General features: G+C 41.2%; 1 protein-coding gene across 1 annotated transcript in view; it reads left to right on the top strand.

The window, feature by feature from the left end:
- Positions 1-18,734, top strand: part of LYST (lysosomal trafficking regulator) — a 393,838-nt gene that overhangs the window by 217,095 nt on the left and 158,009 nt on the right. The window contains exon 21 of the mRNA XM_075267816.1: positions 5,046-5,144. Coding sequence (XP_075123917.1) covers positions 5,046-5,144 — 99 coding nt within the window. The remainder of the gene's footprint in view (positions 1-5,045; positions 5,145-18,734) is intronic.

The following is an 18,734-nucleotide window of genomic DNA, read 5'->3' as shown; positions in this document are numbered from 1 at the left end:
GGGAATTCTACCTTCTGGTTGCCCAGGACAGTAGGAACCTGCAAGCTGGAGCTGACAGGCAAGCTGCACTGGGCAAACCAGGTATTAGTAAGGTGGAGGAAAGGGGGGGAGGGCGGACCTAAGCCATCTCCGCCCCCTCCATTCATCAGCCCAATTTTAACCCCTTAGCGACCCTTGACGTAACTGTACGTCATGGGTCGCATGGGGATGTATGGAGCGAGCTCACACGCTGAGCTCGCTCCATACACGGCAGATGCCGGCTGTATCATACAGCCAGGACCTGCCAATAACAGCAGCGGTCGGTGCCCGAGCCGATCGCTGCTGTTAACCCTTTACACACTGCGGTCAAACGCGACCGCAGCGTGTAAACAGCGCAGGCGGCATGGGCGCCGCCATGTTTCCCCGATCGCCGCCCTCCTGAACGTCACATGAGGGCGGTGATCGGTTGCTATGACAGCCGGAAGCCTATTGAAGGCTTCCAGGCTTGTCTCTGCACTAGATCTATTAGACGATGCCAGAGGCATCGTCTAATAGAAGTGCTGCGATTTTCCTATTCACTGCAATACTGTAGTATTGCAGTGAATAGTATGAGCGATCAGACCCCCTAGGTTTCAAGGTACCTAAGGGGTCTGATCATAAATGTAACAGAAGAAAAAAAAAAGTTTTTAAAAGTATTAAAAAAATAAAAAAAATATAAAAGTTCAAATCACCCCCCTTTCCCTAGATTAGCTATAAAAGTAATTAAAGAACATTAAACATAAACATATTAGGTATCCCCGCGCTCCAAAATGCCCGAACTATTAGAATATTAAAACATTTATCCCGTACTGCGAACGGCGTAGCGGCAAAAAAAATAAAAACAGCCAAAAAGCGTTTTTTTCAACACTTTGCCTCCTATAAAAAAATTGAATAAAAAGTGATCAAACTATCAGATCTTTCCCCAAATGGTATCAATAGAAACGTCATCTTGTCCCGCATAAAAAGACACCACAACCAGCTCCATACATGGAAATATGAAAAAGTTACAGGTGTTAGAACATGATGACACAAAATTTTTTTTCTATTTTGCAAAGTTTATCATTTTTTTAAAAGTATCAAAACATTTCAAATACTATATAAATTTGGTATCACCGCGTTCGTACTGACACGTAGAACACAGGTAACATGTCATTTGTACCAAACAGTGAACGCTGTAAAAATTAAACCCATAAGAAAATGGCGCAAATGCTTTTTTTCTCCAATTGCACCTCATTCTGAATTTTTTTTCCAGCTTCCCAGTACATTGCACAGCATATTGAATGATGCCATTACAAAGTACAATTTGTCCCGCAAACAATAAGCCATCATGTGACTCTGTGAACTGAAAAATGAAAAAGTTATGGCTCTTGAAATGTGAGGAGGGAAAAACGAAAATGCGAAACCAAAAAATGGCCTGGTCCTTAAGGGGTTAAACCTGGGGAACACTCTGAGAGCCCCAGCCTAACCTGGGCCCCCTTAGCCCGAAGGGACCCCAGCTGGGGGAACCATGCCCCTTAGAAAACCCTTAACAAAGGGCCAAAAAACCGTCCGGAGCGCTCCTCTGTATTGCGCATGCGCGGGACGGAAGAGCCGCGCATGCGCGAAGCAAGTCCTGGGTGGCGGGGGAGCGGCGCTGGAAGCAGGCGCAGGATGCTGCACCCGAGAAGGGGACCTCCACTACCCCAGGTAAGTAACCAAAGGGGGAGCAGAGGCCCTATCTTAAAGTAATCAATTTGGGAGAGGAAAGGAGACCTCTCCCTCCACCTGTCCTGGTAACAGGACAGAAAAAATCACAGGGAGGGGGAGGTCGCCTGGGCCTTTTATGGGAGGGCAAAGTTGCTAGTTTATTAAACTTTCCACCTGTCCTAACAGTACACAGGGGCAGGAATACCCCATCTTGTGCTGCTGTTTGGGCGTAGGGGGAAAGACAAATTGTTCTTCATGATACTACCATTAATTATTCTGTACAATGTACTGGGAAGCTGGAAAAAAAAATCAGAATGTGATGGTTTTGAAGAAAAAGTGCATTTGTGCGTCTTTTTTTCAATGTGATTCCGATTATACCAAATATTTATATGGTCTTACTTACATTTTAACGCCTTAACAAAAATCCAAAACTATGTAAAAAAAATTTTTCTAAAAGTTGCCATATTTTGACACCCGTAATACTTGCATATGGGGTTGCGTCTTTTTTTTTTTTTATGCAGGGTCAGGTGTACTTTTTAGATATTCCATTTTGGGGAATTGCTATTGCTTTTACTTTTTATTCAAACAGCGACATAAGGGCCCCTTCTCACGGAGTATACACTCACTGATTCTGAATGTGCGCTCCCCATAGAAATGAATGGGCTGCTTTTTTTCCCCTATTGCTTTCAATGTGATACGCGCGTATACTCCATGTGCACAGGCCCTAACGGGTAAGTTCACATGGCAGAAAATGAAGAGGAATTCATTTTCATTTTCCAACCTGTGGGTCACCTGTGACCGGATGCTGATACAGGGCATGAGCATTCCTTTCCCAACTTTCTGCTGCAGATGAATGAGCCTAATCAGCAGGGGGTCTGGAGCCACAGAGTCTGCTGTTTAATTACCTGTGGAATGCACTGCAAGAGTGAGCAGGAAGTTTATTTTTTTTTATTTTCTTTTAGTGTTCCCGTTGTGATCTTTGCCTCCCATTGAAAAATTGGGAGGCAGAATCTGTGGAATCTGCAGAAAATTCCTCCATATTTTACAAACCCTTACAACGATTATAGGATTTTCTTGAAACTATTAGGAAACAGTTGAGTTCTGAAGGGGTTTTTAAAAACCTATATTTGTCATATTCACTCAGTTGCCAAAAGTCATGGGAAGGCATATCCCAGTTTCGGTTGTGTTGGATATGATGCGCAAACAGTGAGACTTGATGCGGCCTATGATGCTAGTGTCACCAGAATATCTGAAAAGTCTGTAGACAGGTGTCTCGTGAACATGGCAGCACATCACAAGTTAAGTGACTTTGAACGTGGGATGATAATCTTTGCAAGATGCACGGGGAATAGCATTTTGGAGATTATCTGGGAATTTGGGTTTCTAAGGTTAACCTTGTCTTGGGTGGACCTGCAATATCGCAGAGACAACGTTGGCAGCCGCATAAACTGGCACACCACGAGTGTTTGATGAACAGACATCATGTCTCCTCCCCAGAGTCGTACAGGGCTCTTGACTGTCTACTTTGGGTCAAATCGACGCCAATTTGACCCCAGGACCCCATTTCTGACAGAACTGTGCACCTCATAGGTTTCAACAGTCGACGCCTGACCCATGTGCCTTTGCTGACGCCGCAACACAGAGCTCTAAGATTGACATGGGCTGCGACCATCGTCATTGGACCATGGAACAGTGTTGGCATGTGGCATGGTCTGATTAATCACGGTTCCAGTGCAGTGCAGAGCTGATGGGTGTGTGAGAGTGTGGCATATGCCACATGAAGCCATGCATCCTGCATGCCAACAGGGATGTTTCTAGGCGTGAGGTGGCTCCGTCATGGTCTGGACCGTGTTCACATGGTCGCAATTTGGCCCCATTGTTCAGGTGCAGGGATCAATGACCGGTGCTCAATACATGCAACTTATGGCAGACCATCTGCACCCCTTTATTGTGGTGGAGTTCCGTGATGGGGATGCTGTGTACCAACAGGACAATGCAACATGTCATCACTCGGTGGCACGAGACTGGCTTAATAAACACATCCGTGGCCTCACAACCCTCGACTAGCCTGCCTGCTCGCCCGACCTCAACACCATTTATGGCTTGCTGTGGATACCAGTGTCTGCTCCATGGACCAAGCTCCAACTACGCAGATACAATTGTGGGCTGCAGTGCAGACAGCGTGGATCAATATCCCTCAAGAACTCTTCCCACACCTCGTGGAGTTCATGCCTCGTCGTCTTGCTGCAGTTATCAGGGTTCGCGGAGGCGTGACCCGCTATTGACAGCGCATCCTGTACCTTCCCATGACTTTTGGCTACTCAGTGTACCTCACCCCATTTTCACCCTCAAACCAATCAAAACATCATTTAGAAATCAAATAAGCATTTCACAGAAATAATAATGGACGTTTAATTTACAAATTTCAATTTCTTTAAATACATTCATTTCACATCTTCCTTCCCCGCCTTCCAAAATTCATATTTTTTTTATTTTTCTTTTTACATAGATGTGTGAGTGCTTATTATGTTTGCATGACAAGTTGTACTTCATTTGACATTTTGAGATGCGTATAATGCTTTGATTAGCTTTTATTAATGCTTTGAGGGTTCCATATGAAAAAAAAAGACAACTCTAACATACTATGTATAATGAGAACAGGCCATTGCTCAGGCTCCTGGCTGCCAATGCAACCCCTTAGACCCCGTTACACTGAAGTATACAAGGGGTGGCAGGTGGGGGCGATCTTGCCCTTGAATCTCTAGATGCCATGATCTCTATTGATCATGGCATCCATGGGTTTAATCTGCCAGAGCTGGCATATCTTCAGATTCTAACGGCTTGTCCTGGGCTTAAAGTAATGCTGCAGGGACAGTACCAATGTCCACAGCATTAAAGCAACGTACCATTATGACACTGAGTATTAACTATACAAGGTTAATGAGGTAGTAAAAAGAAACAGAAAAAAGAAAAACATACAAGTGCCAAATTACAAGGGGAAGAATTTTTAACTCCAAATATAACAATAAATTACAGTATTAATTATAGTTAGCAGTGAAATTGATAACTATTAGCAATTTAGTATATATATGAAAAAAAAAATCTGTATAGAGAATGAAACCATTGTTGTTGTGGACATATTGGAATGGCACTTTAAGAACTGTATGGTTATCTTTCTGTGCAGTTGGACTGTAGTGGTATACTTTTTAGTACAATTCGGATCTTGAGCGTTTTTTCTTTTTATCATTTAACATTTCCTGTTTAATGCTTCAAAAATTTGTAAAACTTTTTAAGTTTTAAGATACATATTTGTGAATGTTATGTGTTTTCTCTCTCTTTAGATGATAAAATTTTTCAGGAAAAACTTAAATCTGTAATAAACCAAAGGCAATCTTTGAACGAAGGGCAATCTAAAACGAGTCCTGTGTTTTCAAGCAAAGGTCAGTAAATGTTTTTCTGTATGTTGTAAAGAGATATTCTAAAACATATTTTGTTTGTGATTGTGTTAGGCTGCATTCACACGGAGTAACGCGCCGCTCATTCTGACACGTAAACACGTGTCAGAGTGAGCGCTGTAAAACAGAATCCCATTGACTTGAATGGGTGCTGTCTTACGCGCAATATACATTGTAATCAATGGGAGACTTTTTGACCCATTGATTTCAATGTGTAGCAGCTTACGCACGCTACACATTGAAATCAATGGGTTAAAAAGCCTCCCATTGATTTAAATGTGTAGCGTGCGTAAGCCGGCACACTTTGAAGTGAATGGAATCTGTTTTGAAGCGCTCACACTCTGACACGTATATGTGTCTGAATGAGCAGAGCGTAAACTCCGTGTGAAGGTTCCCTAACGGTCCATTCACACGGAGTAAACGCATGTTCATTTTGGCAAAATACACGTGTAAAAGATACACGTATAAAAATAAGACTCAATTGACTTTTAGCATTGACTTCAATGACATTTTGCACGTGTATTTTTACGTGTTTTTTTACACGTGTAAAAAAAATGTCATTGAAGTCAATGGGAGTCTTATTTTTATACGTGTATCTTTTACACGTGTATTTTGCCAAAATGAATGCGTGTTTACTCCGTGTGAATGGACCCTTAGACTGCAGTAGAGAAAAAGCAGGTCGCAACATTGGATGACGCTGTTAAAAATTTACATTGTGATGAAGATCCAGCAAGAACAGTGATCACCAACAGGATATGGACGTGGACACAGACAGTATATAATGCCTTTATCATTGTCAAAATTATTTCTTTAGCGTCGAGGAAGACAACTAAAGCTCAGTATATTTTTAAACACACATTGTTTTGACTGAAGATTGCACACCAGAGCTTTTACTATAAATTTACATAAAGTAATCATAGAGGATAAAGTTTAATATTATATTAACCAGCACCAATGAGAAGGCCCTGAGCTGAACATTGGACACTTTTTACAAATGAACAAAAAAGCCTGACCAACTTTTCACCTGTTTGCTCAGCGGCAAGCATTCCATGAATCAATTTTTTACCACCATTACCCTCACCATGTCATGGGAATTCCTTCAAGAGGTCCTGTTCCCCACATTCACTAAGAAGCTAGCCCTATACCAGCCAAAAAGATTGTAGACACCATAAACTATAATCCGAAAAAAAACCCAACAACATTGGAGCTGCGAACTCTTATAAGATTATCAATGTTTATTTTAATCCATTAAATTTCTCTTTGTATTGCATATTAAAATACATCCCAGTAGGATACAACGAGGTATTATATCCAAACCTATACCTACTACTCTGTGTTAACACAGATGACAATTTCTTATCTGGCTATATATCAAATAATATGTACAAATATCTCCAAATTACAGCTGCACATTGCAGGTTTATAAGATAAATCCCTATCACATTACAGCATATTATTACAGTTCTGCTGCAATATTATGCTAAATACAAGTCATATTAATAGCCATACTTAAAATTAAGCAACAGTGAAATGCTAGGGGAGGAGAAGCAACCGCCTTAACATGTATTTCATGTTGGTTTCCTCAGGGGGCGTGGAATAGGGGAACAAAAAGGGGAATTTTTCTATAATTTGTGCTCCAATCAACAGTGCCTTAGATCATCATCTGATCATCACCTGATTGCCATGTGACCCCATAGAAAATTGTGTCACAATCTCAACTGAAACTCATTTGAAAAACTGTCATTGCCGAAACTTGCAATTGGACATAAAATCCCTGTTTAACCACACCCCTACATACTGATACCCGCCATTATGCTTCACCTAATTTCTATAAGAGAAATTATCTGCAACTGGAAACAGGTGTATTACTCCCCCACCCCGAAACAGGGGTATTACTGTTACTAACAAAGTCTATAAAGTCTCCCAGTTCCCATTATAAAGACAAATACACCTATCGTGTGATGTTCTAAAATAAATGATAATGGTGATAAATGTATATGCCCGTGGTTTTAGTCTATTAACTTTCTTCATAAAGTATAAACTACAAGCGATTATAAACTTATCATATTATGTTTAACATAACTATTAATGTGTAAAAATAGTGAAAAAAATGTATGAAGCTAGGGAAAGTATCCCACGTCAAATATATTAGCACCAACACTGTTGAGCATATTAAAGGGGTTGCCTCAAATCACTTTTTCATACTCATGAACTATCCATAGACTAATGACTAATAATCTACTTGGGACGTCTCTGCTAGGGACATATAGATCCTCTGCTACGCAGGAGCTCATTCTTGTAGTGAGAAAGACCCTCCATATCTCAGAAGACCTACTCAAGAGGACATCATCTTCCTCCACAATCACAACCTGGCGATACCTTAAAATCAATCCGTAAAAAATATCCACATCAGAAATTTCATATAAAATTTAAATATTTTATTGACATATTAAAAGACATTAACACAAAAAAAAAAAATGATGGGGAAACAAGGAAATAATATCAATAAAACACCAAATCACAAGTCCAAAGGGTGGAGTGACCGGGGAATATATAGCCAAATAAATATAGACACATACCATGGGGAAGTGAGGTAAAAAGTGAATTAGTGTCACATAGAATCATGATAGAACTGACACAAAATTACTGTGCAAAAGGTAAGCAATAATACAGTATAATTAAGTGAATCGCAACCATGTTAAGGAAGCACGTGCAAGGATCAATGGACTCCTAAGAGTAAGTGACAACCATGTTAATGGAAACAAGTGAAACCCCCCCCCCCCCCAGGAAAGGGTAAGGAAATAAAGTTATGGTATACCTGGTATAAAGTATTGTATTTTTCACTATTTGTTTTGGAACTGCATTTGTGCAATGTAATCAATATGATTTTATTGTCTCATAATTTGTTGTTGTCACTTGTATTCATTGAATATTCTCATGCGTCATTATTAGGCTCCATTCACAGGGAGTAACGCCAGGCGGTTTTTGTGCTTATTTTGTGCTTATTTTTACGGCTGTAAAAAGACGTTTCCATTGAGTTCTATAGAAAAATACGTCCTTTTTTTACGTCCGATTTTTGCGTCCGTTTTTTTACGGACGTATCTTACTATAGAACTCAATGGAAACGTCTTTTTACGGCCGTAAAAATAAGCACAAAATAAGCACAAAAAACGCCTGGCGTTACTCCCTGTGAATGGAGCTTAATAATGACGCATGAGAATATTCAATGAATACAAGTGACACCAACAAATTATGAGACAATAAAATTATCATATTGATTACATTGCACAAATGCAGTTCCAAAACAAATAGTGAAAAAGTGAATGAAATAAAAAATGCAACCGGTGCACAGTGAAGTGAATGTGAACACAGATAAGAGAGTACTGGGTACAAAATATAAAAACATGTAAACACTAAGTAAAAAATGAATATATCCACAGATGACGTAGGTCGATGGCAAGAACAGAAGCATCAGAGGTTGATACAAGAGTTCCAAACACACAGGGGCAAAAACCTACAAAAGGGCGAAACAAAAAATGGAAACAAAAAAGGTTAAAAACATTTAAAATATGATCAATGAGGTAATGCATGGAAAATACACTCAGCAATTGTCCAGATGCATAGAAATATACTGGTGGGACAGGGCAAAGAAATATATAAAATATAAACCAAAGAAAGGCGGTGTGGTCTATAACGATGCAAAGCTTACATTTTCATTAAGCCCATTGGGTGAGACAGTGTTGAGTCTAAAGATCCACTTGCAGTCATGTTGTGCCAGTTTCTTTTCCCATTGTCCAGCACATGAGCCGATGGGAATCTGGTGAATAGCGTTAAATCTCAAAGTAGATGCATCACAGTCGTGGAATTGAAGGAAGTGTTTCGGGATGGTCTTTAAGGAATCAATGTTTTCTATGTCTTTAGCATTGATGATACCCAACACATGCTCCCGGATGTTGCCCTGGAGTTGTTAGTCCTACATAAATCAAATTGCAACTCTCCTGACCCCTCCAGGTTTGAACGGCTCTGGGTGTTATTCCAGGAGTCTTCTGACTTTTCCTCTTCTTTCTCCTAAAGAGGGATCTGGTTGCGTTCCTGACCTTCCCTTCTCTTCTTTCACTCCCCGGTTTCCCTTCTTGCTCTCTTATCTTGTCTTCCCCCCCTTTTCCGTGTTTGTGGTCCTGTCACTCTGTTTGTCTTACCCTTCTGGGTCCCTTGCCCTCTTTATTATGCTTAACAGACATTGACAATCACTGTTCCATATAGTAGGTGATACCTTTTTTAATGGCTAACTCATAATGATGACAGAATATGACATTTTGAAGCTTTCCTCTGAGCTTCTTCAGATATAACTAAAAAACACTCTGTAGAGGCTGCATATTTATAACTGGACACAGGGCTAGAATTACAGGAGGGAGGGGGAAGAGGCTTATTACTATATACTTATAACAACAAACAATCAATTGCCAGATCCCCCAGTTCTTATCTTAATGGCTGTCTTAATGATGTGTATAAAAAGTCATAAACCCACGTGAGATGTTCATCCCATTGTCCAACGTCTGGAATAGGGTCATGGCCTTGTACTCATAAATCAGTCGCTGTTTCCTTGATTTAAAGTTCCCTTTTAAGATCAAGATTTTCATGTCATTGATGATGCTGTGGTGTTCCTGGCAAAAATGATTTGGCACGGGAAGATCAGTTCTCTGTTGTTTGATTGTATGGCGATGTGAATTAATTCTCATTCTGAGTTTCTGACCAGTCTCTCCAACATACAGATTTTCAGTGGAACATTTGGTGCAAATGATCAAATACACCACATTAGGTGTGTTACAGGTGAACGTACCTGGGATTTTATATTCCCTGTTAGAGTTTGGTATCTCTATCCTGTCAGTGGTCAGTATGTGAGGGCAGGTTTTGCACCTCTTCTGTCCACATGGGAATGTTCCTTTGTAGTTGGAGGTGATTTGGACCGGGTCTGAGGAACAGCTGAAAACCTTCCATGAACAGTTCAACCAGTTCCATCCCACCATCAACCTGACGCTCAATCACTCCTTCTCCGAAATAAACTTCCTGGATGCAGTCATCAAGATACAGGACAACAAAATTGAGACATCGCTGTATCGGAAACCAATTGACCGCCCTACGTACCTAAGATGGGATAGTTTTCATCCTAAACACATAAAGAACTCCATTGTGTACAGCCAGGCCATCAGATACCATCGCATATGTTCAAACCCTGCAGATAGGGACGAACACCTTGGGGGCCTCAAAAACACATTCTTGAGGCAGGGTTACCATCCAAGAACAGTTGATAACCAAATCACCAGAGCCACCAGGATACCAAGATCGGAGTTATTAAAATACAATACCAAACAGGAGAACACTCGGGTACCCCTGGTTGTCACAAACAACCCCCACCTGGAGACGCTGAGAGGAATCACACGCAAATTACATCCACTACTGCAAAAAGACAACCGTCTAAAATCCATATTTTCTGACCCCCCTCTCCTATGCTACAGACAGCCACCAAACCTCAGGAATATGATTATTAGCAGCTCTCTGTCACCTCCAACTAGCAAAGGAACATTCCCATGTGGACAGAAGAGGTGCAAAACCTGCCCTCACATACTGACCACTGACAGGATAGAGATACCAAACTCTAACAGGGAATATAAAATCCCAGGTACGTTCACCTGTAACACACCTAATGTGGTGTATTTGATCATTTGCACCAAATGTTCCACTGAAAATCTGTATGTTGGAGAGACTGGTCAGAAACTCAGAATGAGAATTAATTCACATCGCCATACAATCAAACAACAGAGAACTGATCTTCCCGTGCCAAATCATTTTTGCCAGGAACACCACAGCATCATCAATGACATGAAAATCTTGATCTTAAAAGGGAACTTTAAATCAAGGAAACAGCGACTGATTTATGAGTACAAGGCCATGACCCTATTCCAGACGTTGGACAATGGGATGAACATCTCACGTGGGTTTATGACTTTTTATACACATCATTAAGACAGCCATTAAGATAAGAACTGGGGGATCTGGCAATTGATTGTTTGTTGTTATAAGTATATAGTAATAAGCCTCTTCCCCCTCCCTCCTGTAATTCTAGCCCTGTGTCCAGTTATAAATATGCAGCCTCTACAGAGTGCTTTTTAGTTATATCTGAAGAAGAAGCTCAGAGGAAAGCTTCGAAACGTCATATTCTGTCATCATTATGAGTTAGCCATTAAAAAAGGTATCACCTACTGAAGACTTGCAAAGTTTTTTTTTTTTTTTTTTTTTTTATATTTTATAACCACTGGCTAACACGGTACCAAAACAAACATTTTCCTTGTTCCATATAGAGCTCACAATCTACATTCCCTATCAGTATGTCTTTGGTGGGTGGGAGGAAACCGGAGTACCCGGAGGAAACCCATACAAACTCTTGCAGATGTTGTCCTTGACAGGATTTGAACCTAGGACTCCAGTGCTGCAAGGCTAACCACTGAGCCACCATGCTGCCTCTTTCCATGTCCCCTGTATGTGTTTTTTGCTGCTCATATTGGTTGGCCCATGTGGTCAGTTTGTATTTTCTCTGTATTTTGCTTTAGCAATGATTACATTTTATATTGTACTAGTGCCTTATCAGTCGGGGGTGTTCTACCTATGTCGATTGGGGCCTGTGTGCCCCATGTACAGATTTACTTGTTTGTCTTTGTGCTTTAATTATAAAACCTTTAATAAAACCTGATTATACATAAATCAAATTGCAGGGACAAGTGGCAGCATAAATAATGCCCGATGACTGACAGTTCAACGTATACCTAAAGTCATAAGTACGTGAGTGGTCAGAGTTGTGAAAGGTTGAGCTAGTGTCAACATTTGCAGAAGATCCTTTGTTCCCACAGCCCCAGGATAAGATTCGCGTATGAGGGAATGTTGTTTTCACTTGCATTCATTGTATTTTCTCATGTGTCATTAATAATGGGGCAGTACTATGCAATATATATATATATATATATATATCTATTATGTATGTAATATATATATATATATCTATTATGTATGTAATATATATATTTTTTTCATGAAATATTTTTTCCCTCTATTGGCTTGTGTTCAGACTATCAATGTAGCTGTATTTCTGCAATGCAGGGCCTCAGCCTAACCCTATAATTCCCCTGCAGCACGGATCATTAACCCTTAACAACTCAATACACATGTCAGCTATTCATATGTTCCACAGGTTGTTTGGCTTTATCCACATTTGTAGGATCTAAGCTGCTCTTCTCACTCCACAAACTCTTTAGTTCATCTTGTAGAAAGAGCGCTTATTGTCTGTCACAGAAATATCTGAAACAAGGGGCAACACAGTGGCTCAGTGGAGCCTTGCAGCACTGGAGTTCTGGGTTCGAATCCCACCAGGAACAACATCTGCAAGGAGTTTGTATGTTCTCCCCGTGTTTGCATGGATTTCCTCCCATTCTACAAAGACATACTGATAGGAGAAAAAAAAAAAGTACATTGTGATCCCTATAAAAAAAAAAAAATCTGAAACAAATCAGCCATGTGTGAATATAGGCATATAGCAGTCTCTTTATCCTCAAAAAAGGAAGCGAGACTCTATAATGTTATAGCGATCCTTTCTTTGTGAATATGTCTAAGGTGTTTTTTCACATTTTACTCAAAATAGGAATATCTTATTGGCGTTTAGATGGCATTTACATACACTCAGGGTTGATCTATTAATTTTTCAGTGAGAATTCTACAGCCGCTCTAGTGGGTGTTTGTGTATCTACTCAGTGTTTGGCCAGAATAGTCTCATAGCTCTTATTCAACACCTGTGGCTTCCTGCTTCTTATTGGTTATTTTCCTTTATATACTGCTACTGGGTCTCACTTAACTTTACCCCTGACGAAGTCTGTGTATACAGGGGAAACGCGCGTTGGGCCGTAGTGGTGGTCATGATCCCAGGTATACCATAACTTTATTTCCTTACCTTTTCACTTGTTTCCTTTAACATGGTTGTCACTAGAGATGAGCGAACACCATTTGATCGAATAGGTATTCGATCGAATATCAGGCCGTTTGAGATATTCGTTCCCAATCGAATACCACGCGGCATACGCAGCAAAAATCCGTATTCCCTCCCACCTTCCCTGGTGCGGTTTTTTCACCAATAACTGTGCAGGGGAGGAGGGACAGGAACTACGACAACGGAGGCTGCTGAAAACATGTGACCTCTCATTTATAAGAACGGCCGCTGCTGTATTTGCCATTTTTGCGGTCAGAGATAGGGAGACAGAGAGAGACCTGCTGAGGGCTAGATAGGGTTAGCTTCAGATAGGCAGGGAAAAACCGAAGAACAACAGCTCTTCTCAGAGCTATACACTGCAGGGACAGGAGTCCAGCTTTCCACGGACGGTGGAAAACAGGGATACAGAACAGTTCTAGCTATATACGTGACAAACAGCTTTTATTAGGGGTCCCCCCAAAAAAATAGCAGGAATCCACAGCAGTTACTTCTTGCTATATACGTTACAAACAACTTTTATTAGGGGTGTCCCCCCCAAAAATAGCAGCAATCCACAGCAGTTACTTCTTGCTATATATGTTACAAACAGCTTTTATTAGGGGTGTCACCCAAAAACATAGCAGGAATCCACAGCAGTTATTTCTTGCTATATACGTGACAAACTGCTTTTCTCTGGGGTCTCCCCAAAAAATAGCAGGAATCCACAGCAGGCAGTTCTTGCTATATATGTGAAAAACAGCTTTTTTGACCTTGACATGTAGATCAGAAACCACTTTCCCTTCCGACACAAGATTTAACCTTTTCGCTGCCAAGGGTCTCTGGAAATTTTGCACCTCCAGTAGCCAGAGCAATTTTCACAGTTTTGAGATGGACAAATCAAACCTAAATTGCAACATTAAAAAAGCATCTAACCCCCCCATACCTATATATTTTCTTAAAGTAGACACCTGCAGCATTGTCAGAATGCCACTTGGTACTGTATACGAACAGGCACCTTCATGCAATTTTGATTTAAAGTGAATGTTTTATGAAAAAATGCAAATAAATGTATATTAGTTGTTAAAAGCGGAAACCAAACAAAAAATTAAATGCACCAAACCTCCTAAAAATAAGAGTTCAACATGTGCAGAGTTCATACATATCACTATGGCCTGAACCCACATGCACGTGTCTTCAGAAAATCGCTAGAACTGGAAGGAACAAAATTCTGCTTTGAAGCTGGAAATGTTAAAAAAGTATCATCCTATAAAATGTAGGGATTACACACCATGAAAAGTAAGTGAACCCCTAAACCCTATATATTTTTTGAAAGTAGACAACCTGACGATTACAAATGTCTTAATGGGTCATCGATAGCCACATCCACCTTCATGCAACTTTGCGACCAACACAAATAATGTTTTGAAAAAATACGCTAAAACACATATTTGCACCTAAAACTCATGTTCAATCTCACATTCATATACAAAATACTTTTAAAATAATAGCTTATGGTGTATACAATGTGTATATATATATACTATATGTACTGCAAACATCAACTACAACAAGAGCTCGGACTCCCAAAAACACGAATACAGAAGACAAGCAGGATTTTGCTGTTGTTCACTAATATGTTAAAAAGCTATACTGCACCTACCAAACTGTGACTGTGATACCAAAATCTAACTTTTTTCAGAGTACACAGCATACCGTATATAAAAACACAATTTAATAGTTTATATATACAACCACCTTCATTCAACTTTGCCGCAAACAGAGATTGCTAGCAAAAATTGCGCAAAAATTCACAGCGCCAATAAACTTCCTGGTTATGTTCAGGAGGTATAACATAAGAATACCCCACTAGTAAAGCTCAGGGGGGAATTACATTATAACTGTATGTGACAATCAGAGGCAAATGTATGGTATACGCTCTGATTGGCAGGAGAAGGGTTAATAGGGACAATAGAGTCCCTGCCACCCCCCTCCTGCTGTCACATACAAGTTATGCACAGAGAGAGATTGTTTCACTTTCTCTCTCTCTCTGCTGCACAGCTCGGTGTCCCTCTTCCTTTGCAAATTGCTTGCTTAGACAGGAGGGGGGGGGGGACACTTTGGAGCTCTATATCTTTGGACTGCATCAACGTATCTTGATGCTTTCAATTGCATTTTAAAGAGGAGAATCTCATCTTTAAAATATCAATAACTCGATGATTGGATGTACAGTTTTGGAGAAATTCACTGTTGAAACGCAGTCGGGAATTGAGATCTGCAGTTGGATCTCAATGCCAAATAGTGTTTTCAACAGTGAATCACTACAAAACTGTAAGTAAAATCATCAAGTCCCTGGTATCATTTTAAAGATGGGAGTCTCTTCTTTAAAATGCATTTTAAAGCATCAAGATATGTTGATGCAGTCCAGAGATATCGGCATTAGTAGGGAGGACGTACTAAGTACGTCCTCGGCTACTGAAGTGCCACCTTGGGAGCACGTACAGTGTACGTGCCTGGCAGTGAAAGGGTTAACCAAGCTTCACCACCATCATCTGCTGAGAAGGAGCCACTAAAGGAAACCTTGCCTTCATAGGCATGTTCTGGAGCTGCGACTGAGCCAGATATAAACAGAGTCCTTTGGAACTGAACAGAATTCACCACAAGTGTTTTTGGCCCTTTGGGTGAATTGAGCCTTGCACCAGCACGTGTCCCGTAACATCAGACGGGTCCTAAGTTCTGCGCTAAATTGCACAAAGATCCACTTGACCACCAACGCGTGGACAAGTGCATGCGGCCAAGGACGCTGCATCTCAATCATGGCACACTGGCTGAATGTAGTTGAGGCTGGGACCGGGTCGCAAACTGTGGCGGTCTGCCTTTTCCACCCGCCCAATATTCCTGGCAGGAGTGCTGAAACACCACCCTCCTCCTCCATTAAATCGACCCCAGCTAAGAGCTGGAAGCGCTGCAAAGGCATAGTTCACATCATGGAGGGCAAACAATACTGGATTGAACAAAAAATTGGATTGAGCTGATATAGCCCGTCTGAATTGATGTGTTTCCCACTTAGCTTTGGGGGGTACACCCTTAAAAATTAAATTGAGCTGATATAACCTGACTGAATTGCTGTGTCTCCCACTTAGCTTTGGGGGGTACACCCTTAAAAATTGGATTGAGCTGACATAGCCTGACTGAATTGCTGTGTCTCCCACTTAGCTTTGGGGAGTACACCCTTAAAATTTGGATTGAGCTGATATAGCCTGACAATTTTGTCTCTCCCACCTAGGTTTTGGGGTTACACACTGTGAAAAACTGGATTGAGCATACATATCCGGACTGAATTTCGGTGTCTCCCACCTAGGTTTTGGGGGTACACACCCTGGATATCTGGATTGAGCATACATATCCGGACTGAATTTCGGTGTCTCCCACCTAGGTTTTGGGGGTACACACCCTGGATATCTGAATTGAGCATACATAACCGGACTGAATTTCTGTCTCTCCCACCTAGGTTTTGGGGGTACACACCCTGGATATCTGGATTGAGCATAAATAGCCATACCTAATTGCTCTGTATTCCTGTTTTGGGGTTACACACTGCCCGAAAAGCTGTTTTTCACATATATAGCAAGAACTGCCTGCTGTGGATTCCTGCAATTTTTTGTGGGGGACCCCAGAAAAAAGCTGTTTTTCACATATATAGCAAGAACTGCCATATAGCAAGACTGCAATCAGTCCAATCCACTGCATCAATCCAACACAATGAGAGTGATGGTTCTGGAACCACCATTTTAGGGGCTAAGAATGTTAAAGGGGCTAACACTCTGCTGGTGCATGGCTCAACTCACCAAAAGGGCCTAATACTCTGCAGGGAGAAGGCTGAAGTCACCTGAAGGGCCTCAATCTCTGCTGGTAGCTCAGCTTAAGGGCCTGTAACTTAATTTGGAAGGGCTCACGTTAAGGGCCATAAAAGTGAATTTTGGAAGGTCTTACCACATCACAGACAAACACACACACATCCACAATGACAGTTCAGGGTGGGTACTGTTGGATTTCCCATTGCCTATTCCATCTGTGGTTGTTATGGGCAACATCATTTAAAGGGGTGCTTGTTAATGTTTCTTTAGCGTCGAATTTGCGTTTCTGTCCATCCAATTGGGAAAGAAAGAAGGTTTCCAGGTATTTTCCCACTTTGATAGAGGTTTTTTTGATTGTGGAAAGTGTGTAGTTGATAGGCTGTGAGGTGGGGTAAAACTTTGACTTGGACTTGTTAGATGCCCTCAGGAACGCTTCCCCTGATGTCTCAGTTGCATTGTAGAGGTGTTGGCATAATTTGCTGAGGTGTCATAGTGGACTTGGTGACCCTCCTGAGTCATATGCTGGGTTCCCCTGAAACAAAGAATTTTTCCCCATAGGCTATAATGGGGTTCGATATTCGATCAAATAGTCGAATATTGAGCGGCTATTCGAAACGAATATAGAATATTTTACGGTTCGCTCATCTCTAGTTGTCAATTACTCTTAGGAGTCCATTGATCCTTGCACTTACTTCCTTAACATGGTTGCTATTCACTTATACTGTATTATTGCTTACCTTTTGGCACAGTAATTTTGTATCAGTTCTAACATGATTCTCTGCAACATTAATTGACTTTTTACCTCACTTCCTCAAGCAAAATAAATGAAGATATTAATACCAATCATTTGCTTGCAATCATTTTCTGGAAGAAAATGAGTATTATCTGACAGAATTGCATGGGTGCCAATACTTTTGGCCAACACTGTATCTAGCCTCTTTTTGTATGAGCAATATCTTAAAAGAAGAATGGCTTCACACAGACCATCCCCTGCCTTTCACTAAGAAGTTGGTCGGCCAATTTCCTTTTCTAGACCAGTGTGTCTACAAATGGTCAGGGTCTCCCAGCAGTGGATCCCGCAATAACTAGGCTATCCCAGTCTTCCATTTTGCTTTGGATGGACTCCATCTCCCTCAGTGATCCCTTGGACAAGATAGTGGACTCTTTCTCTAAGGGAGCCTTCATAGCGGCTGAATCCTACATGCCTCCAAGTATCTGTGCAATGCCTCTCTAGAAGCAGTTCGCTGTTCTGCCAAGGCTGGAGACCACAAAGTAGCTATCTGCTGTATCATTTGAACTCGATCTTGAAATGCTGAATCCGCCACTAAGGACATGATCATGGCCCTTTTCTTCTCTCTGGACCAGCAAGATAAGCTTTTTGGCAAGGGCCTGGAGAAGCTCATTTTTGAAATTACTGGGGGGGGGGGATCTTTAAATGCCATCCATCCTCTTCCAGCCGCTTTCAGCATTTTAACGCCAACTCGCACTCCAGAGGGCAGTCTTCCTGAGACTCTCATTCCTAGAAAACCTCCTTCAAGGCTAGACCTGCCTGGGAGTCATAGCTCAAGTCCTCCAGGCCTCCTCCTTCCAAGCCCTCCTCTGCATGAAGATCTTCCCCCATTTGCGACTCCCTAGGAGGATGGCTGTTCGCCTTCCGGGAATCCTGGCTCGCCAACCTAGATGATGATTGTTTGTCCTGTTTATCCAATT

Source organism: Leptodactylus fuscus, chromosome 3 (genome assembly GCF_031893055.1).
Source record: "Leptodactylus fuscus isolate aLepFus1 chromosome 3, aLepFus1.hap2, whole genome shotgun sequence".
Taxonomy (NCBI): domain Eukaryota; kingdom Metazoa; phylum Chordata; class Amphibia; order Anura; family Leptodactylidae; genus Leptodactylus; species Leptodactylus fuscus.
The sequence above is the reverse complement of the archived record's forward strand: the minus strand, read 5'-3'. Positions and strand labels throughout refer to the sequence as shown.